Here is a 23,416-nt window from a genome sequence, read left to right as displayed (position 1 = left end):
GATACAACTCTTTTGTTAGTTATGAGAACATTCTAATTTGTTGTTTCTCACTGAGTCAGTAATTTGTAAGTTTTACCATTCTAGCAATTTCTCATATTCACAGAATATTCATATTTATTAATATAAATTTTTGTATCATGTCCTCTTTCTAGCTGTAGGTTCTGAGTTTTTTTTTTTTTTCTTTTTCAGTCCTAATATTGGTTGTTTATACCTTTTATTATTTGGTTTCATTAGTGTTATTTGAAAATTTTTAACTTTTTTTAGTTTTTTCAAGGAACTAAGTTTTCTTTTTAAGCTATCTATTATATAATGATTGCTTATTTTATTAATTCTTGCTCTTATCTTTATTATTTATACCTTTAAATCTATAAATTTTCATTGAAATATAGTTATAGATATATTGCTGAGTTTTGATAATGTCTAATTTTCATTGTAATATATTTACCCACTGGTAATTTAAAAGCATACTTTTTTTAACTTTGCAAATATTGAGGATATTCTGGCTATGTTAATTGGTTTACTGAGTGAACTTCTCGGCAGCAAAATAAATTATTAATTGATTTATTTATTGATTTATACTTTGTTGCAATGTACTGGGTAAACATACTCTTGTGTCTTTTTTTTTTCTACTGGAACATTATGCAGCCTTTATGCATAGATATAAACATATTTGAAGCATATTGTTGAGTAAGAAAAGTAATTTGCAGAAAATGTATAGAGTATCATTTGTCCAAAACTTCCTCTCCAGAGTTATAGCCCATATTTCTATAGGCCCATATATATGTAAAAATAGAATTAAAAGTCTGAAAAAATATACACAAAGTTGTTAACAATGGGGACCTTATAGATGGGAGTGATGGTCCCAAGGGGAAATTTTATGTTTATCTTTAATGCTTGATTTTTTTATAATTATCATATATTTGTGTATTACTTACATAGTTAAAAATACATACCTACTTTGAAAATATAATTTTATGCCAGTTGTCTCATAACCTCTAGGGCTAGGTATGACTTGGTCAAGACCAAGGATTAGTTGGCAGTGATTGGGATAAAATGCTGACACACTGAATATATTTATTATGGTTAAAAAAATGTGTTCCCGATGCACATAGTCACTACACTGTCCAAGTTCAATGCTAATGAAAAAGTCTGAAAGGCAACTAGAGAAAAGGGTCAGATCATGTAAAAAGGGAAACTCATCAGCTAACAGTGAACTTCTCAGAAGATAGCTGATAAGCCAGGAGAGATTGGGAGCTTATTTTCAGCATTTTTAATGAAATTCCAACTAAGAATTTCATATCCCACCAAACTAAGCTTCATAAATAGAGAAATAAAATATTGTCCAGATAAGCAAGTGCTAAGGGAATTCATTACCACTAGACCAACCTTACAAGAGATCCTTAAGAGAATTCTAAACAAGGAAACAAAAGAATGATTGATATATGCTACCACGAAAACACACTTAAGTACCTAATCTACAGACCCTATAACGCAATGCACAACAGAAACTACAAAACAGCCAGCTAACAACTTTGTGATAGTATCAAAACCTCACATATAAATATCAACCTTGAATTTAAATGGTCTAAATGCCCTTCTTAAAAGGCATGGATTGGCAAGTTGGATAAAAAAACAAGGACCATTTGTCTGCTGTCTTCAAGAGACCATATCACAGGTAATGACACCCACAGACTCAAAGTAAATGGTTTCAGAGACATCTATCATGCAAACACAAAATAAACAAAAAGAACAGCGTCTCTATTCTTACATCAAATAAAACAGACATAAAACCAACAACAATAAAAAAAAAGGACAAAGAATGACATTACATAATGAGAAAGGGTTCAATTCAATGAGAAGATGTAACTATTCTAAAAATATATGCACCCAACACTGGAGCACCCAGATTCATAAAACAAGTACTACTAGACCTACCCAAAGACTTAGCCACAAAATAATACTGGGGGACTTCAACATCCCCACTGACAGCATTAGACAGATCACTGAGGCAGAAAATTAACAAAGAAATTCTGGCCTGAAATTTGAGTCTTAACCAATTGGAACTAATAGACATCTACAGAACACACCACCCATCAACCACAAAATATGTATTTTTCTCATCTGTACACAGACCATACTGTAAGATCAACCACATGCTTGGCCATAACGTGAGTCTCAATAATTTTTAAAAATAAAAATCACATCAGGCATAATCTCAGACCATAGTGAAATAAAAATAGAAATAAATGCCAAGAATATCTCTCAAAACCACACAATTACATGAAAATTAAACAACTTGCTCCTGAATGACTTTTGAGTAAACAACGAAATTAAGGCAGAAATCAAAAACTGTTTTGAAATAAATGAAAACAGACACAACATACCAAAATCTCTAGGATACAGCAAAAATGGTGTTAAAAGGAAAGTTTATGGTAGCAAATGCTTACGTCAAAAAGTTACAAAGGCCTCAAATTAACACTCTAACCTCACACCTAGAGGAACCGGGAAAACAAGAACACACTAACCCCAAAGCTAGCAGAAAAAAATAAATAACTAAAACCAGAGCAAAATGAAATGATATTGAAACCCAAAAATACAAAGAATCAACAAAACCAAAAGTGTTTTTTGAAAGGATAAACAAGATTGATAGACCACTAGCTAGACTGACAAAGAAAAAAGAGGAAAGATCCAAATAAGCACAATCAAAAATGACAAAGGTAACATTATAACCAACCACATAGAAATGTAAAAGATACTGAGCCTATTATTAACACTTCTATGCACATGAACTAGAAAATCTAGAGGAAATGGACAAATTCCTGGAAACACACCATCTCCCAAGATTGAATTGGAAGAAATTGAAACCCTGAACAGGCTAATATCGAGTTCAGAAATTGAATCAATAATAAAAACTTACCAACCAATAAAAGCCCCAGACCAGATGGATTCACAACTGAATTCAGCCACACATACAAAGAAAAGCTGGCACCAATTCCATTGAAACTATTCCAAAAAATCAAGGGGAGGAACTCCTCCCTAACTCATTCTATGAAGTCAGCATAACCCTAATAACAAAACCTGGCAAAGACATAATGAAAAAAAGAAAACTACAGGCTAATGTTCCTGATGAACATACACATAAAGATCCTCAACAAAATACTAGCAAACCAAATCCAGCAACACATCAAAAAGTTAATTCACCGTGATCAAGTAGGCTTCATTCATGGGGTGCAAGATTGGTTCAACATATGTGAATCAATAAATGTGATTCATCACATAAATAGAATTAAAAACAAAAACCATATGCCATTATCCTAAGTGAATTAATGCAAGAACAGAAAACCAAACACTGCTTATTCTTACTTACAAATGGAAGCTAAACATTGGGTGCTCATAGACTAAAGGTAGCAACAATAGATACTGAGGGCTACTAGAGTGGGAAGTGGGGAAGAGAGGCAAGGGTGGAAAAACTATTGGGTACTAAGCTCAGTGCCTGGGTGATAGGATCAATTGTACCTGAAACCTCAGCATCACACAATATACCCAGAAAACAACCCTGCACATGTACCCCCACTCAATCTGAAATAAAAGTAAAAATTATAAAAAGTAAATAAATAAAATAATGCGTTCCCAGCAGCTCTTAGAAAACATGTTTTACATATTTTAATTAGGTCATCTTTAATATGTTGTTCAAATAGTATGCATCTGCAATAATTTTTTTATTTGCTTTTTCTTTTTTCTTTCTTTCTTTTTTTTTTTTTTTTTTTTTTTTTTTAATATGAGACGAAGTCTCGCTTCGTTGCCCAGGCTGGAGTGCAGTAGCATGATCTCAGCTCACTACAACCTCCACCTCCCAGGTTCATGCAATTCTCTTGCCTCAGCCTCCCAAACAGCTGGGATTACAGGTATCTGCCACCACACCCGGCTAATTTTTGAATTTTTAGTAGAGACGGGGTTTCACCATGTTGGTCAGGCTGGTCTTGAAATCCTGACCTCAAGCTAGCCATCCATCTTGGCCTCCCAAAGTGCTGGGATTACAGGCGTGAGCCACTGCGCCTGGCCTTCATATATTTTTTCTGTTATTTGCTACCAAAGATGTGTTAACACCTCTTAAAGTGATTGTGAATTTGTCTGTCTCTCCTCATAGTAAAATTTTGCTTTAAAATATTTTGAAACTATGTTTGGGTGATTTTTAATTTACAATTATTACATGTCCTAGTATGCTGGACCAACCCTGTTCTGGCTTGCAAGGGTCAATTGTTAAATTTTCAGAAATTTTGTGAACTGGTTGCTAACAAAGCCATTAATAAAAATTGAATTTCATTAACTTACAATGAAATAAATTATATTTTTAAAAGGTAGCAAATATTGACATCATTTCTTATTTTCCTACATTTTAATTTTAGCTATACTCTTGAAGATATTAATATCTATTATTAATTTTTGGAGGAAATACTGTATAATGATCTGCTACCATTCACATTTTTCCAACTCTGCATTTAATAATGTTGCATTTGTCACTTTAAATCTGCCATTGTAGGAGTGTTTAAAGGAAGGAATTCAGCAAGTGCTACAAATCACGGCCTAACTCAGATTTTGTTGATTGTCTTGGTGTGCGTGCTGAAAGGTTTTGGGTTAATATAATTTGTATGAGGTTGAGACATAATTCAACAGTAGCTAATATACCAGATTTAATAAAAATAAATTTACTTGGTAAGAGTCAGCAAATTAGGATAGAACTCCAATTAGCGAATCATTGTTGAATCACAATCATACACTGAGTTAACTACAGAATCAACGAAAGTATTCTGGGAGAAGCATTTTGGCTATATAAATTTACAGTAGAGGGTATTCTTGGGTAACTGAAAGCATGTACCCTTTAACTTAACTGCAATAAACTATACCCATTTAAAATGTTTAGTTTATGCATTTACTCATATAATCAAGTTACAGAACACTCTCATTGCCAACCAGAAACATCTCCTACTTATTGAAGTCAACCACTTCTTCACTCTAAAGATTACTTACCATTTTTTATAATTTTAGAGAAACAGAATCATATATTACATAACCTTGTGAATCTGGCTCATTTCAATCAGCATAATCATTTTGTGATTCACCAATGGTGATAAATTTACAAGCATTTTGTTCATTTTCTTATTGCTGAGTAGTTTTCCAATGACTAGAAATACCACAATGTATCTGTCCACATGATGATGGATATTTGGATTGTTTCTAGTATTTGGCTGCCATGAATAAAGCAGCTCTAAATATTCATGTACAAATATTTTAGGGGATATATATTTTCATTTATTTGGGAAAAAAATACTCAGAGATGGAAATCTAGGGAAAAAGGAAAGTGTATATTTAACTTTATAAGACATGGCCAAAATGTTTCAAATATTTTTACACTCAACTAGCAATTTACACAAATTTCAGTTGCTGTACATCTCAACAAAACTCACTATTTTTATCAGAAGGGGGTGTATTATTACAGATATTCTAATATGTGTGCAGTGTATATGATGTGGTTTTAATTATTTTTCCCAGATGACTAGTGATATTAAACATCATTTCATTTTCTTATTGTCGTTTATAAATAATCTACTGTAAACTGTCCAAATTATTTTGCCTATTTTTATTAGGTCATTTGTCTCCTTTTAATTGAGTTGTAATATGTACTCTCAAGAAATATAGATTTTGTCTTTTTAATTTTTATTTAATATACAATATTTTTAGAGCATTGTTAGGATCACAGCAAAATTGGGCAGAAGGTACAGAGATTTTCCACATGCCTCGCCCACACATATACACAGCCTACCTCCTTATCAACATATCAGAGTGGTACATTTGTTACAAATGATAACCCTACATTGACACACCATTATCACCTGGAGTTCAATTTTACATTAGTTAAGGTTTACTTTGGTATTCTACATGGTATGTGTTTGAAAAATTTATAATAACATGTATCCACCACCACAGTATCATACAGGGTAATTTCACTGTCCTAAAAGTCCTCTGTGTTCTGCCTAATCATCCCTCCCTTCCCTTTAACCCCCGGCAACTGCTGATCTTTTTACTGTCCCCATACTGTTATCTTTTCTAGAATGTCATATAGTTGAAACTATGTGGTACATAGCTTTTTCAGATGGCTTCTTTTACCTAGTAATACATATTTTAGATTTCTTCATGTTTTTTCATGACTTGATAGCTTCTTTCTTTTTAGCACATTTTATTTAATAGACAATATTTTAGAGCATTGTTCCATTGTCCAATGTAGCAAAGACTATTTATTCATTTACCTATCAAAAATATTTTAGTTGCTTCCAAGTTTTGGCAATTAAAAATTAAGCTACTAGAAACATCTGTGTGCATGTTTATATGTGGACATAAATCTACAACCCTTTTGGGTAAATACTAAAGAGAGTGATTGCTGGATAATATGGTAAGAGCATATTTAGTTTTCTAAGAAACCACCAACCTATTTTCCAAAATGACTGTGCTATTTTGTATTCCACTCATCTTGCTTATTAAATAATGAATGAAAATGCCTGTTGCCCCACAGCCTCGCCAGCATTTTGTGTTTTTAGTGTTCTAGATTTTTGAACATTTAATAGGTATGTAGTGGTATCCTGGTGTTTTAATTTGCATTTCAGCAATAATATATGATGCGGAGCATCTTTTTGTATTTGCCATCTGTATATCTTTTTTTGTCAAGGTGTCTGTTAAAATCCTTGGCTCTTTTTTACTCAGGTTGTTTGTTTTCTTACTGTTGAGTGTATTACTCTCTTCTCACACTGCTAGTAAAAACATATTCAAGACTGGGTAATTTACAAAGGTAAGAGGTTTAATTGACTCACAGTTCAGCATGGCTGGGGAGGCCTCAGGACACTTACAGTCATGGCAGAATGGGAAGCAAACATGTCCTTCTTCACATGGCTGCAGCAAGGAGAAGTGCCAAGCAATAGGAAGAAAAACCCCTTATAAAACCATCAGATCTCATGAGAATTCACTATCACAGGAACACCATGAGGGTAACCACCTCCATGATTTAATTACTTCCCACTGGGTCCCTCCCACAAAACATGGGCATTAGGGGAACTACAATTCAAGATGAGATTTGGGTGGGGACCCCGCAAAACCATATCATTGTGCCCATGGCCCTTCCCAAATCTCACTTCGTCACATTTTAAAACACAATCATGCTTTCCCAACAGGGTAAGTTCTTTCTGCCTATGAGCCTGTAAAATCAAAAGCAAGTTAGTTACTTTCTAGATACAATGGGGTATAGGCATTGGGTAAATACACCCATTCCAAATGGAAGAAATTGGCCAAAATGAAGGGGCTACAGGCCCCATGCAAGTCCAAAATCCACTGGGGAAGTCACATCTTAAAGCTCTGAAATGATCTCCTTTGATTCCACATCTCACATCCAGGTCACCCTGATGCAAGAGGTGGGTTCCCACAGCCTTGGGCAGCTCTGCACCTGTGGCTTTTCAAGGTACAGCACCCCTCCCAGCTTCCTTCACGGGCTGGCATTAGTGTCTCTGGCTTTTCCAAGTGCACAGTGCAAGCTGTCAATGGATCTACCATTCTAGGTTCAGGAGAATGGTGGTCCTCTTCTCACAGTTCCACTAGGCAGTGCCATAGTGGGGACTTTCTTGGGAGGGGCTTCAACCCCACATTTCCCTTTTGCACTTCCCTAGCACAGGTTCTCCATGAGGGTGCCAGCCTGCAGCAAACTTCTGCCTGGACATCTGGGCATTTCAATACATCCCCTGAAATCTAGGCAGAGGTTCCAAACCTCAATTCTTGACTTCTGTGCACCCACAGGCTAAACACCATGTGGAAGCTACCAAGACTTGGGGCTTGCACCCTTTGAAGCCATGGCCTGAGCTGTGCCTCTGCCCTTTTAGCCATGGTTGGGATGTAGGACACCAAATCCTGAGACTGCACAAAGCAGCAAGACCCTGGGCCAAGCCCATGAAACCATTTTTCCTCCTAGGCCTCTGGGTCTGTGATGGGAAGGGCTACCCTGAAGACTTCTGATATGCCCTGGGGATATATTCGTCATTGTCTTATTGATTAACATTGGCTCCTCATTACTTATGCAAATTTCTGGAGATAGTTTGAATTTCTCTTTCTCCTCAGAAAATGGGTTTTTTCTTCTCTATCACATCATCAGTCTGTGAATTTTCCAAACTTTTTGCTCTGCTTCCCTTTGAAACGTAAGTAAGTTCCAATTCCAAACAATATCTTTGTGAATAAATTCTAAAAAGTCACATCTTGAATGCTTTGCTGCTTAGAAATATTTTCTGCCAGATACTCTGAATTATCTCTCTCAAGTTCAAAGTTCCACAGACCTCTAGGGCAGGAGCAAAATGCTGCCAGTCTCTTGCTGAAGCATAGCAAGAATCACTTTTATTCCAGTTCCCAAGAAGCTCCTCATTTCCATCTGAGACCACCTTAGCCTGAACTTCATTGTACATATCACTATCAACATTTTCATCAAAGCTATTCAACAAGTCTCAAGGACATTCCAAAATTTCCCACATCTTCCTGTCTTTTTCTGAACCCTCCAAACTCTTCCAACCTTTGCCTGTTACCCAGTTCCAAAGCCACTTCCACATCTTTGGGTTCCAAAGTCCCTTCCACGGCAGCCCCCAACTCCTGGTACCAATTTACTATATTAGTTCAGACTCACATTGCTAATAAAGACATACCTGACAGTGGGTAATTTATAAAAAAGTTTAATTGACTCAGAGTTCAGCATGGCTTGGGGAGAGCCCTCAGGACACTTACATTCACAGCAAAAGGGGAAGCAAACACATCCTTCACATGGCTGCAGCAAGGAGAAGTGCCGAGCAAAAGGGGGAAAAGCCTCTTGTAAAACCATCAGATCTCATGAGAATTCACTCACTATCACAAGAACAGCAAGAGGGGAGGCACCCCCATGATTAAATTACCTCCCACTGGGTCCCTCCCACCACACGTGGGGATTATGGGAACTACAATTCAAGACAAGATTAGGGTGGAGACACAGTCAAACTGTATAATTGAGCTTTAAGAGTTCTTTGTGTATTTTGGATTAAGTCCTTTATAATGTCTGTCTTTTGCAAATATTTTCTCAAAATCTGTGACTTGTCTTTTCATTTTCTTGAAAGCATCTTGTGCAGAGAAGATATTATTTAAATTTCAATACAGCCCATCTTCTCAATTATTTCTTTCATGTATGTGCCTTTGGTTTTTTTCATCTAAAAAGTCATTGCCAAACCCAAGATCATCTAGATTTTCTCCTGTGTTACCGCATAGAAGTGTTACAGTTTTGCATTTTACATTTCAGGAGTGTGATCCATTTTAAGTTAGTTTTTGCAAAAGATATAAGGTTTGTGTCAATATTCACATTTGTGCACATGGATATCCAGTTGTTCTAGCACCATTTGTTGAAAATACTATCTTTGTTCCATCATATGATCTTAGCTCCTTTGTCAAAAATCAGTTGACTATATCTATATGGGTCTATTTCTGGGCTCATGTATCCCATTCCATCAATCTATCTGTCTATTCTTATGTAAATACTACACTTTCCTCATTGTTGTACATTTGTAGTTAACTCTTGAATCACGTAGTATCAGTCATCAAACTTTGTTATTGTCCTTCAATATTGTGACAATTCTGGGTTTACTGCCTCTCCATACAAACTTTAGAATCACTTTCTCAGTATCTACAGACAACTTTTCTGAGATTTTGATTGGAATTGCATTGAATTTCTAGATCAAAGTTGGAAGAGCTGACATCTGAAAATATTGTTTTCCTATTTATAAACATGGAATATTGCTTATTTGGTGTTTTGAAGTTTTAAATCCGAGTTTTATACTTTTCCTCATACAGATCTTGAACATTTTTTTAGATTTATACTTAAGTATTTAATTTCAGGGAATGAGAATGTAGATGGTATTGCATTTTTAATTTCAAATTCTACCTGTTCATTGTTGGTATATATGAAAAAGGTTGACTTTGTTGCAGGAAGTCAGGGACCCCAAACAGAGGGACCCGCTGAAGCCATGGCAGAAGAATGTAAATTGTGAAGATTTCATGGACATTTATTAGTTCCCCAAATTAATACTTTTATAATTTCTTATGCCTGTCTTTACTGTAATCTCTGTAAATAAATTGTGAAGATTTCATGAACACTTATCACTCCCCCAATCAATACCCTTGTGATTTCCTATGCCTGTCTTTAATCTCTTAATCCCGTTATCTTCGTAAGCTGAGGAGGATGTATGTCACCTCAGGACCCTGTGATGATTGTGTTAACTGCACAAATTGTTTGTAGAGCATGTGTGTTTGAACAACATGAAATCTGGGCACCTTGAAAAAAGAACAGGATAACAGCAATGTTCAGGGAACAAGAGAGATAACCTTAAACTCTGACTGCTGGTGAGCCGGGCAGAACAGAGCCATATTTCTCTTCTTTCAAAAGCAAATAGGCGAACTATCGCTGAATTCTTTTTCTCAGCAAGGAACATCCCTGAGGAAGAGAATGGCCCCTGAGGGTAGGCCTCTGAAATGGCCTCTTTAGGGGTAGCTGTCTTTTACAGTCAAAGCCAAAGGGATGAAATAAGCCCCAGTCTCCTGTAGCGCTCCCAGGCTTATTAGGACAGGAAATTTCTGCCTAATAAATTTTGGTCAGACCGGTTGTCGGCTCTCAAACCCTGTCTCTTGATAAGATGTTATCAATGACAACTTGTGCCCAAAACTTCATTAGCAATTTTAATTTCATCCCGTTCTGTGGTCCTGTGATCTCACCCTGCCTCCATTTGCTTTGTGATATTTTATTACCTTGTGAAGCATGTGATCTCTGTGACCCACACTCTATTCATACACTCCCTCCCCTTTTGAAAATTGCTAATAAAAACTTGCTGGTTTTACGGCTCAGGGAGCATCACGGAACCTGCTGACATGTGATGTCTCCCCCGGACACCCAGCTTTAAAACGTTTCTCTTTTGTACTCTTTCCTTTTATTTATCAGACCAGCTGATGCTTAGGGAAATAGAAAAGACCCACGAGAATATCGGGGGTGGGGGTTTCACCCAATAGACTTTCATATATTAACCTTGTATCCTACAACCTTGCTATAACCACTTATTTGTTTCACACAGTTTTTGTTGTTGCTGATTTTTTCAGATTTTTTACATAGATTATTATGCCATTTGGGAACAATGACACTTTAATTTACTTCCTCCTAATGTGTATCAATCTTATTTACATGTATCATTTATTGCATTACCTAGGGCTTCCAGTGTGATAATGAAAAGTAGTGGTGAAGGGGGACATCCTTCATTTGTTCCTGATTTAGTGAAAAATCTTCCAATTCCTCATGGGTAAGTTCTTTGTTGATACTTTTTAATTGAGTTGAGGAAGGTTTCCTTATTCTTAATTTACTCAGAGTTTTTATCATTAATGATTGTTAGCTTCTATAAAATACTTTTAATGCATCTATTAATATGATCACATAATTTTTCCACCTTTACTTTGTTGATGTGATGGATTACATTAGCTGATTTTCAAATGTTGCATTAGCCTTGCACATTTGGGATAAATCCTACCTGATTGTATTGTACAATTCTTTTTATACATTGTTGGAATGTATTTGCTAGTATTTTGTTGGGTATTTTTGTCTCTATGCTTTTGAGTGATATTGTTTTGTAGTTTTCTTTCTTTGTAAGGCTTTCATTTTGGTTTTCAGTATTTGAGTATGCTGACTTCACAGAATAAGTTAAAGAGTATTACCTTTGCTTTTATCTTCTAAAAGAGACTATAGAGAATTGGTATATGTTTTGTCTTTACATGATTAGTGAATTATTTGTAGATTTGTCTGGGCCTGATGCTTTCTCTTCTGGAAGGTTATTAATTATTTATTCAATTTCTTAAATAGATATAGGCCTATTAATATTGTCTGTTTTTGTTTAAATTTGGCAGATTATATTTCAAGGATTTAGTCAATTTATCTAAGTTATAAAATTTGTGGGCATAGCGTTGTTCATAGTTTCTTTTAATACCCCATCTGTAATGATGTGCTCTATTTTATTTCTGATGTTAGTAATATGTGTCATTTCTCTTTTTTCTTAGTCTGGTAAGAGGCATATTACTTTTATTGATCTTTTCAAAAAAAACCATCTTTTAATCTTATTCATTGTACCTATTAATTTATTGTTTTCAGTTTCATTGATTTCTGCTCTAATTTTTATTATTTTTTCCTTATGCTTACCTTAAATTTAGTTTGTTCTTTTACTGGTTTATTAAGGTGGAAGCTTAGCCTGTTGATTTTAGATCTCTTTCCTTTTCTAATACATGCAACCAATGTTATAAATTTTACTCTGAGCACTGTTTTGCTGAATACCATGGCTTTTGATAATTATGTATTTATTCTTATTCAGTTCAAACTATTTTTAAACTTCTCCTGATATTTCTTACATAATCCATGTGTTATTTAGAAGTGTGATTTTTAATCTCCAAGTATTAGGGACTTTCCAGCAATCTTTCTGTTACAAATTTCTAGTTCATTTTCATTGTGGTCTGAGGTCAGACATTTTATGGTATCTATTCCTTGAAGTTTGTTCAGTGGTGATTTGTGGCTCAGAACATGGTCTGTCTTGCGGAATGTTCAATATGACTTTGAGAAAAATGTGTATTCTTTTGTTGTTGGATGAAGTCATCTATAGATGTCCATTATATCTAGTTGGTTAAAGTTATTGTTGAATTCCACTATGTCTTTACTGATTTTTTGTCTGCTGGATCTGTCTTTTTCTGATAAAGGAGTGTTGAAGTCTCCAACTATAATAATAGATTAATCTATTTCTCCTTATAGTTCTATAAATTTTTGCCTCATGTATTTTGACACTCTGTTGTTAGCCACATATACTTGAAAATTTTTATGTCTTATTATGGAATTGACCCCTTTGTCATTATAATTGTCCCCCTTTATCCAGGAAAACTTTCCTCATTCTGCATACTGCTTGTCTGAAATTAATAATAGCTACTCCTGGATTTTTTAATTACTGTTAGCATAGCATATTTTTCTCCATTCTTTAATTTTTATCCACATGTATGTTTATACTTAATGAGGGCTCCTTGTAGACAACTGTATTTGTCAGGGTTCTCTAGAGGGACAGAACTAATAGGATAGATGTATATATGAAGGGGAGTTTATTAAAGAGTATTGACTCACATGATCAGAAGGTGAGGTCCCACAACAGGCCATCTGCACACTGAGGAGCAAGGAAGCCAGTCTCAGTCCCAAAACCTCAAAAGTAAGGAATCCGATAGTGCAGACTTCAGTCTGTGGTCAAAGTTCCAAGAGTCCCAAAGCTGAAGAACTTGGAGTTCAATGTTCAAGGGCAGGAAGCATTCAGCAGGGGGAAAGATGGAGGCCAGAAGACTCAACCAGTCTAGTCTTTCCACGTTCTTCTGCCTACTTTTATTCTAACTGTGCTGGCAGCTGATTAGATGGTGCCTACGCAGATTGAGGGCGGGTCTCCCTCTCCCAGTCCACCGACTCAAATGTTAATCTCTTTTGGCATCACCCTTACAGACACACCCAGGAACAATACTTTGCATCCTTCATTCCAGTCAATCTGACACTCAGTATTACCCACCACAACAGAGAGCTAGATCTTGGTTTTTGATTCATTCTGACAATCTCTTTTATTTTTTAAATTGGTGCACTTAAATCACTGAAAGCAAAGTGATAATGAATACAGTTGAATTAATAACTACTATATTTATTGCTGTTTTCTGTTTGTGTGACTTTGGTTCTTCTTGTTTTTGTCTTTTTTTTTTTTTTTTTCTTTCCTTTTTTATTTCTTTTTAGAAAAATGATCTTACCATGTTGCTTAGGCTGATTTGAACTTCTAGGTTCAAAGAATCCTCTCACCTCATCCTCTCAAGTAGCTGAAACTACAGCTGCACGTCATGATGCTCAGCCTGCCTTTTGTGTTTAACTAAGCATTTTATAATGTTATTTTCTATCTTTTCTTAGTGTATCAGTTATACTTTTTTAAAACTTTTTTTTTGTGGTGGCCCTAGAGATGAAAATATACATTTACAACTAATCCAAGCCCACTTTCAAATAACAGTATACCACTTCAGGGATAGTGCAATTCATAAAAACATAATAATCCTAATTTCTCCCTTCCATTTCTTTTTGGTAAGAACTGAACACTCTGGCTTATTTCAAAATGATTCCTTTTTTCCTCCTTCTTCTGGAAGCACAAGGGAATTTTTCTCTGATATTCACTGTGAGAACAAGATTAAACTTCTAGAGGTGAAGCTCATAAAAGTATGAGAACATCCTCAATAACTGGGTCCTCCTGGAGTTTTTAACTCTCACAGTTATATACACTGAGCCTCTGACAATTTGTCAGTTTTCGTTTAGGCTTTTCGACTCCAGTGCTGTCTGTGTGAAAGTTTAGCTCACATGCTTCTGTTCTAGCAAGTTGTGATTCTCTGTATGCACTTGTTGATATATTGAATTTGGGGGCAGTGCTTCATCCTGTGATCTCACTTCTCCAACAGACCTAAAAAGAGTTGCTGCTTATTTAGTCTGTTCACCTTTTCACTTGTTGACAGATTGGAGTGGCAACTTCCAAGTGTCTTAGATACCTGATCAGAAACTAAGTCTTGTCTTTTCACATATTTGAATAAAAGCCACCTGTCAATATATAAATTGTACATATTTTCTCACATTCTGGAGCTTGTCGTTTTATTTTTATCAGAGTCTAAGTGAAAAGGGTTCTAAATTTGAGAAAACACTACTTATCATTTTTCTCTTTAAACTTCCTTCTTTTTGCCATAATCTAAAAAATTTTGCCTACCACCAGCCACAAAGATTGTCTCCTATGTTTTATCCCAAAAGTTTTTTAGCTTTAACTCTAATTTTTAAGTCTTTAATTTATTTCAAGTTAATTATTTGTGTATGGTGAGATGTGAAGTTTTATTTTATTTACACATATGTTTAGTTTATACAATTTTGTTGGAAAGATTTTCTTCACCCATTGAATAGCCCTTTGTCTTATCATATAAAGTGGCCATATACAATCATTTTATAGCTGGATTCTCTGTTCTACTTTATTAATTGTATATATTTATCCTTTGGTCAATACTACCTTGTCTTCATTATTATAACTTCATAGAAAACATTGAAATGTATAGAAAATTAATATATATGTTCCAATTTATTGTTTTTCTTTTCATGGCTTGGTTTATTCTAGGTCATTTCCATTTTCATATCAATTGTAGAATCAGCTTATCAATTTCTACAAAAAGATAAGTGGATTTTGGCTGGGACTGTGTTAAATGTATGGATCCATTTGTGTAGAGCTGAAATCTCAATATTATGTCTCCCAATCCATGAAAATGGGATATGTCTCCATTCATTTCAATGTTTTTTGCTTTTCCTGAGTAATGTTAATTTTTATTGTGCACAATTGCACGTATTTTGTTATATCTATACATATCATGTTTTGGGAAACATTATACGTAGAATTGTCCATTTGATTTCATTTTCTATTTGCTTTTTCTACACAGAAATCCAACTCATTGTTATATATTGACTTTTGTAGTCAATGATTTGCAAGATTCATTAGTTTTATTATTTTGAAGATTGCCAGTAATCTATATTTCTAGGCCAGATTGAGTTTTACTTCTTGTTATTTATCATCACATGTTTATCTTGCCACAACCATAGTGTTTCCTTCTTCTCTCTAGGCAGCCATTCTGAGTTTCTGTGCACCACTAGGTTTTTGCCATTCCTCTCCTGTACTCCTATAGCATTCCTCTCCTATAGCACTCTATGTAAGTCACTCTGGTCAAATGTAGTTGTTTATCCATTGTTTTGTGGGAGACCAGCATTAGGCACTTCTAGTGCTGTCTAATGGGCCATCTTGCTGATGTCCCTTTATCATATTTTATAATTATTTTTGTTTGATCTTAGTTGTATATATTTATATTTTTTATAATTATGATAGATTTAATTTCAAAATATTTTAATTAGAATCACCTTTCCACAGAAAATGTTTTTACCTATATTAACAAACCATGCATTTTTCTACCCTGTTGGTTATAATCTACTGTTTTTAGATGTTGTTGTCTGTTTTTATTTCTGCTTGTTGTTGAGGGTATATTCTTTCAATCCCTTCGACACTCTTAATGGCATTTAAATTTACGTTTGGAACTAATACGTACACTAAATAATGTCAGAAGATAATAACCAAAGACAGAAATTATCTAAGGACCATGCTTCCAAAAATAATAGTATTAGAAAACAAAGGCTTCTATCTTTTCCAAATAATATATTTTTCAAATATATTTTACTAATAGATAAGGCATTTATCTTCTTTACTACTAGAACATTTTTAAAATTTTAGAAAAAAATTCTACTAACGTTTGTATTGCCACAATCGCATTCTTCGCCTCCTTCCAACAATCCATTGCCACATATTCTCCTTTGTGTGTAGGTTGGCATTTCAAGAGGGTTTGTCTGAAGACATGTAAGGCCATTATGAGAAGAAATATATTTAAAGTCATCCAAGCTACAGACGCTAAAATCCTTTACACCACCAGAGTGCCTAAAATATAAAAATACGGTTATGACACAAATTAATGTTGTATATTTTTATATATCCCATAATATCGTACTTTAAAGAGAGATTTAAAAAGCATTATTCTTCATAGAAAACAATTAGCAAATTTAGGCCGGGTGCGGTGGCTCAAGCCTGTAATCCCAGCACTTTGGGAGGTCGAGACGGGCGGATCACAAGGTCAGGAGATCAAGACCATCCTGGCTAACACAGTGAAATCCCATCTCTACTAAAAAATACAAAAAAACTAGCCGGGCGAGGTGGTGGTCGCCTGTAGTCCCAGCTACTCAGGAGGCTGAGGCAGGAGAATGGCATAAACCTGGGAGGCGGAGCTTGCAGTGAGCCGAGATCCGGCCACTGCACTCCAGCCTGGGCGACAGAGCGAGACTCCGTCTCAAAAAAAAAAAAAAAAAAAAAGAATAGTGGGTTTGTCATAAAAGTGAGTTTGAGCCCCTCTCTGGTACTTGTGTATGCTTTCTTGTCCTTATACCTTTTGTTATGAGATAACACAGCAAGGAACTCTCACAAGATGTGGGCCCCTCAACCTTGAACTTATCAGGATCCAGAACCATAGGGCAAATAAACGTCTCTTTGTAATTACCCAGTCGTCAGCATTCTGTTTTAACAGTACAAATCAGAATAAGAAGAAAAATGGTACTAGTAGTGGAGCTATTGCTATAACAAATTTCTAAAAATGTAAAAGCAGCTTTGGAACTGAATAATGGGTAGGGGCTACAAGAGTTTGGAGAAGCAGAAAAGTCCCAGATTGTCATAAATGGAGCATTAAGGGAGATTGTGGTGAGGGCTCAAAAGAAGAGAAGAAGTGTAGAAAAAGTCTGGAACGTCTTAAATATTACTTAAGTGGTTGTGATCATAAAACCAATAAAATTATGGACTTAAACTTCATTCTGATGAGGCCTCAGGTGGAAATGAGAAACAAGGTACTGGAAACGAAGTAAAGGCCATCCTTGCTACACATTTGCAAAGAATTTAGTGGAATTGTTTTGGCGTCCTAGGACCAGGTAGAAGACATCCTGTGCTCCACAGGTTCACTGACCAGGGCTGCCTTGGGACTCTGCATTCTGGCACAGTGCTTCTCAGCTTCCCCATCCATGACTCAATTTAAGAGTAATGAACTAGGATATCTGGCAGAAGAAATATCTAAGTGGCAAAGTGTTCAAGGTGCTGCCTGGCTTCTTTTGGCTGCTTATAGTAAAATGAGAATGGAAATGATTTAAATATGGAATTTATCATTAGAAGAAGCAGAACAGACAGATTTGACAAACTTTCAGGATGGCTATGTAAAAAAATAAAAAAGCATGTTTAAAAAGGCAACTGTGACCAGGCACGGTGGCTCACACCTGTAATTCCAGCACTTTAGGGGGCCGAGGCGGGAGGATTACTTGAGGTCAGGAGTTCTAGACCACCATGGCCAACATGGTGAAACCCCTTCTGTACTAAAAATACAAAATTAGCCAGTCATGGTAGCATGAGCCTATAATTCCAGCTACTCCGGAGGCTGAGGCAGGAGAATTGTTTGAACCTAGGAGGCAGAGGGTGCAGTGAGCTAAGCTCACACTACTGCACTCCAGCCTCGGTGACAGAGTGAGACTCCATCTCAAAACAAAAAAAAAGCAACTGTTTGCTAAACAGATTAATATGGATAGAATAAAGCCAGGTTCTATCCAGCTTAACCAGGAAGACAACAAGAGAATGACCCTGAAGGCATTTCTGAGATCCTTGAGTATGCCTCTCCCCTCATCCCATCACAGACTCAGAGCTCTAGAAGGGCTGAATGGTTTCAGAGAACAGGCCTGAGGTGTGATCCACAGGTTCACTGCCCAGGACTACCCTGGGACTCTGCTTTCTGACACAGTGCTTCTCAGCTTCCCCATCCATTACTCAAGTGGGCCCAGGTGAGGCTCAACCACCTCTCCAGAGGGCACAAGTGGTAAGCCTTGACAATGTCCACACAATGCTAACTCTGCAAACCTCCAGAAAACAAGAGATACCAGACCATGGTGACCTCCACCTAGATTTTTTTCAAATAATGTCATCAACGGCCTGGGAGCTCAAGCAGAGACTTGTCACAGGGATAGAGCCACTGCAGAGAGCTCCCACTAGAGCAAAACCCATCAAGGCCATAAGAGAGACTATACAGAGCGTTCCCTCTAGGGAAATGCTTAGTGAAGCCATGGGAGTGGGGCAGACCCTGAGGCCCCAGAACTTTAAAGCCACCAGTTTGCAACCTCAGTCTGGGAGAGATGCAGGCATGAGACTCCAACCTGTGAAAGCTGCTGGGTGGACTAAGACCAGAAAGAAGCAAGAATCCTGATGTTTTGCAGAACTCAACCTACACCCAAGTATGCCCACGATGTAGGATATGGAGTCAAAGGAGGTTATTCTGCAGGTTTAAGCCAGTATTGTTTTTCCCTGTTGGGTTTTGGAGTCATATGAGACCAGTTGCCCCTTCCTTCTTGCCTATTTCTCTCTTTTGGAATGGGAATATCTATCCTGTGCCTGTTCCTCCATTGTATTTTGGAAGCACCAAAAAACAATGCAACTTGTTAATTGTACAGGCTCACAGCTGGAGAGGAATATGCCTCAGGATAAACCACGCCTAGAGTCTTACCCTCATCTGATTTAAGATTAGAATTTGAACTTCAGATTTTTGAGTTGATGCTAGAAGTTAAGACTTTGGGGGCTATTGGGGTGAAATGAATGTATTTTGAATTATGAGAAGGATGTGAATTTCAGGGGCAGGGTGAATCACTATAGTTTGAGTGTGTCCCCCAACATTCATGTGTCAATTTTAATACCCAATAAATGCAACAGTGTTGGGAAGTGACACCTTCAAGAGTTGATTAGACCATGAGAACTAATCCTTGAGGATGCTTCCATCATGCATGTCCTGAATGGACTGTCACAGTTATCATGAAAAGTGGTTTAGCTATAAAACCAAGTTCAGCTCCTCTCATATATGCACCTGTGCTCCCTTGCCCTTCCTCCTGCATAGCATGATAGAGAAAGAAGGTTCTCACCAGATGCAGGCCTCTCCACCTTGGATTTCTCAAACTCCAGAATGGTGAGGCAAATAAATCTCTGTTCTTTATAAATTAACAGTCTTGGGTATTCTGATATAGGAGCACAAAATGAACTAGGACAACCACATGTTTTTATCCATTCATCCACTGATGGACACTTAGGTTGCTGCCATATTTTGGCTATTGTCAATAACTGCAATGAACATGGGTGCAGATATTTCTTCAACATACTGATTTTAATTATTATTAATATATACCCAGATGTGGGGTTGCTGAATCATATGGTATTCTACTTTTAGTATTTTTGAGGGATATCCATATTGTTTTCCTTAATGGCTATATTATTTATATCCCCACCAACAGAGTACAAGTGTTTCCTTTTCTCCTCATCCTGGTCAACACATATATTTTTTCTTTTTGATAATTGCAATTCTAACTGGCATGAGGTGCTATCTTAATTGGTATTTCTCTAATTATTACTGATGTTGACTATTTCTTTATAAATCTATTGATCATTTGTATGTCTTCTTTGGAGAAACGTCTATTCAGGTCCTTTGCCCATTTTTAAATTGACTTGTATATGTTCTCCCTGTTGAGATGTTTGTGTTCTTTATATATTTTAGGATATTATTCTTTTATCATGTGTATGCTTTGCAAATATTTTCTATAAGTCTGTGGGTTGTCTGTCCACTCTGTTAGCTGTTTCCTTTAGTGTGATGTAACCCTGTTTGTCTATCTTTGCTCTTGTTTCCTGTGCTTTAGGAGTCATATCTAAAAAATCATTGCCCAGACCAATGTCAAAAAGATTTCCCCTTTGTTTTCTTCTGGTAGTTTAGAGTTTCAGGTCCTATGCTTTTGTATTTAATCCATGTTGAGTTGATTTTCATATGGTATGAGATAAGGGTCCAATTTCATTCTTCTGAATGTTAACATAGCACCACATATCAGTTTTCTCAGCATCTTTTATTGAGGCGACTGTCCTTTCCCCATTGTGTACCATTGGCATCTTTGTCAAAAATAACTTGACTTGAGGTGTGGATTTATTTCTGGGTTCTCTATCCTGTTCCATTGGTTAATCTGTCTGTTTTTATGGCAGTACCATGCTGTTGTGATTACTATATGTTTGTAATATATTTTTAAACCAGGTATTGTGATACCTCTGGCTTTGTTCTTTCTGCTCAAGATTGCCTTGGCTATTCAGTGTCTTTTGTGGTTCCAAGCAAATTTTATAATTTTTATTTTATTTCTGTGAAAAATGACAATAAAACTTTAATAGAAATTACACCAAACCTGTAGATCATTTTAAATACTATGAACATTTTAATAAGAATAATTCTTCCAATCCATAAACAAGTGCTCTCTATTTGTGTCTTCTTCAATTTCTTTTATCAATGTTTTATATCTGTCAGTATTTAGATCTTTCAGAATCACTAAAAATAGGCAATTCATATGGCCTGTCCATAGAAAGTGCCCTTGAGCTGGCCAAAAGAAAAAAACTATAATCCATATTCTGAAAATAGTAAAGAGAAAGGGTTTCCCCAGGCATGGAGAGGCCTGGGAGATTGCTAGGCCTATTTGCACTTGCAAAGAAGCTGTATTCTGCAGCTGTTTGGTGTAGTGTTGTATAATTGCCAAAAATTTTAGTTTGATTAACAGAAATACAAGTGTTCCTTAGAATAAGTGAAAAATTCATACAATGAAAACTATAAAATATTGATGCAAGGAATTGAAGAGGACACACAGACACAAAATGGAAAGACATGCCATGTTCATGAATTGGAAGAATCAATATTGTTAAAATGTCCATATTACCCAAAGTAACCTACAGATAGATTCAAGGCAATCCCTATCAAAATAGAAATGACAATCTTCTTAGAAATGGAAAAAATAAATGCAAAATTTATATGGAACTACAAAAGATCCAGATGAGCCAAAGCCATCTTGAGCAAAAAGAACAAAACTAGAGGAATCACATCCCTGACTTCAAATTATACTACAAAGCTACAGTAGCCAAAACAACACAGTACTGTCATAAACCAGATATGTACAAAACTGGAAAGAATAGGGAATACAGAGATAAATCCACACATTTATAGTCAATTCACTTTTGACAAAGCCTCCAAGAACATACACTGGGGAAAGAGCAGTGTCTCTAACTAAAGATACTGAGAATACTGGACATCCACATGCCAAAGAATAAAACTAGACCCTTATCTCTTGCCATATATAAAAATCAAATCAAAATCAATTAAATCTAAGACCCGACGCTATAAAATTACTGGTAGAAACATTGGGGAAATACACCAGGACATTTGCCTGAGAAAAGATTTCCTGAGTAAGACTTCAAAAGCACAGGCACCCACAGCAAAAACAGGCAAATAGGATTACATCAAACTAAAATGCTTCTGCACAGCAAAAGAAACAATCAACACAGTGACTGTTGATTGTGAACAGACTAAAGAATGGGAGGAAATATTTGCAAACTATTCATCTAACAAGGATTTAATAAGCAATGTGTAGTGAACAGGCTACAGAATGGGAGAAAATATTTGCAAACTGCCCATCTAACAAGGGCTTAATAACTAGAATATATAAGGAAGTCAAACAACTCAGTAGCAGAGAAACAAATAATCTGATTTTAAAATGGGCTAAAGATCTGAACAAACATTTTTTAAAGACATACAAATGGCCAACAAACAGCTATAGGAAAAAAAAATGCTGCACATCACCAATCACCAGATAAATGCAAATCAAAACTACAATGAGATATCATCTCACGCCAGTTAAAATGACTTTTAGCAAAAAGACAGACAAGAATGATGCTGGTAAGGATGCAGATAAAAGGAACCTTCATACATTCTTGGTGGGAATGTAAGTTAGTGCAGCCACTATGAAGAACAGTATAAATGTTTCTGAAAAAACTAAAAATAGAACTACCATATGAACCAGCAATTTCACTGCTAGAAGTATATTCAAAAGAAAAAAATTAGTGTATTGAAGAGGTATGTGCACTCCCATGTTTACTGCAGCACTATTCATAATAACTAAGATATAAAATCAACCTAAGTGTCCATCAGTGGATGAATCTGGAAAGAAAATATTGTACATATACACTGTAGGATTTTATTCAGCCATAAAAAAGAATGAAATCTTCTCATTTCAACAATGTGGATGAAACTGGGACATAATGTTAAGTGAAATGAGCTAGGCACAAAAAGACAACATTGCATGTTCTAACTCAGATATGGGAACTAAAAAAAGTTGAATGCATGGAGATAGAGAATAGAATGGTGGTTACCTGAGGCTGGGAAGGTTGGAGGGGGAGGTAGAAAGAGGATAGTTGATGAGTAGAAAAGTACAGTTACATAGACAGAGTAAGATCTAGTGTTCGGTAGCAGAATAAGGTGACTACAGTTAACAATAATTTATTGCATATTTCAAAATAACTAAAAGAGTGGAATTGGAGCATCCCTAATGCAAAGAATTGATAAATGCTTGTAGTAATGGAAATCCTAATCACCCTGATTTGATCATTACACATTGTATGCTTGGATTAAAATATCACACCTATATCATAAATATGCATGCTGTATGTATTTATGATGTGCAGCTATTATGTATCCACAATTAAAAATAAAACACGGATGGAACTGGACATCATTACATTAAGTGAAATAAGCCAGGCACTGAAAGACAAACATCAAATGTTCCCACTTATTTGTGGGATCT

General features: G+C 35.9%; 1 protein-coding gene across 1 annotated transcript in view; it reads right to left on the bottom strand.

The window, feature by feature from the left end:
• Positions 1 to 23,416, bottom strand: part of LOC103215662 (disintegrin and metalloproteinase domain-containing protein 5) — a 149,035-nt gene that overhangs the window by 84,263 nt on the left and 41,356 nt on the right. Inside the window, exon 12 of the mRNA XM_073018616.1 lies at positions 16,448 to 16,631. Within this exon, the coding sequence (XP_072874717.1) occupies positions 16,448 to 16,631 (184 nt within the window). The remainder of the gene's footprint in view (positions 1 to 16,447; positions 16,632 to 23,416) is intronic.

This window comes from Chlorocebus sabaeus, chromosome 8, assembly GCF_047675955.1.
Source record: "Chlorocebus sabaeus isolate Y175 chromosome 8, mChlSab1.0.hap1, whole genome shotgun sequence".
NCBI lineage: Eukaryota > Metazoa > Chordata > Mammalia > Primates > Cercopithecidae > Chlorocebus > Chlorocebus sabaeus.
Note: the sequence above shows the minus strand (reverse complement) of the source record. Positions and strands in the feature narration are given on the sequence as shown.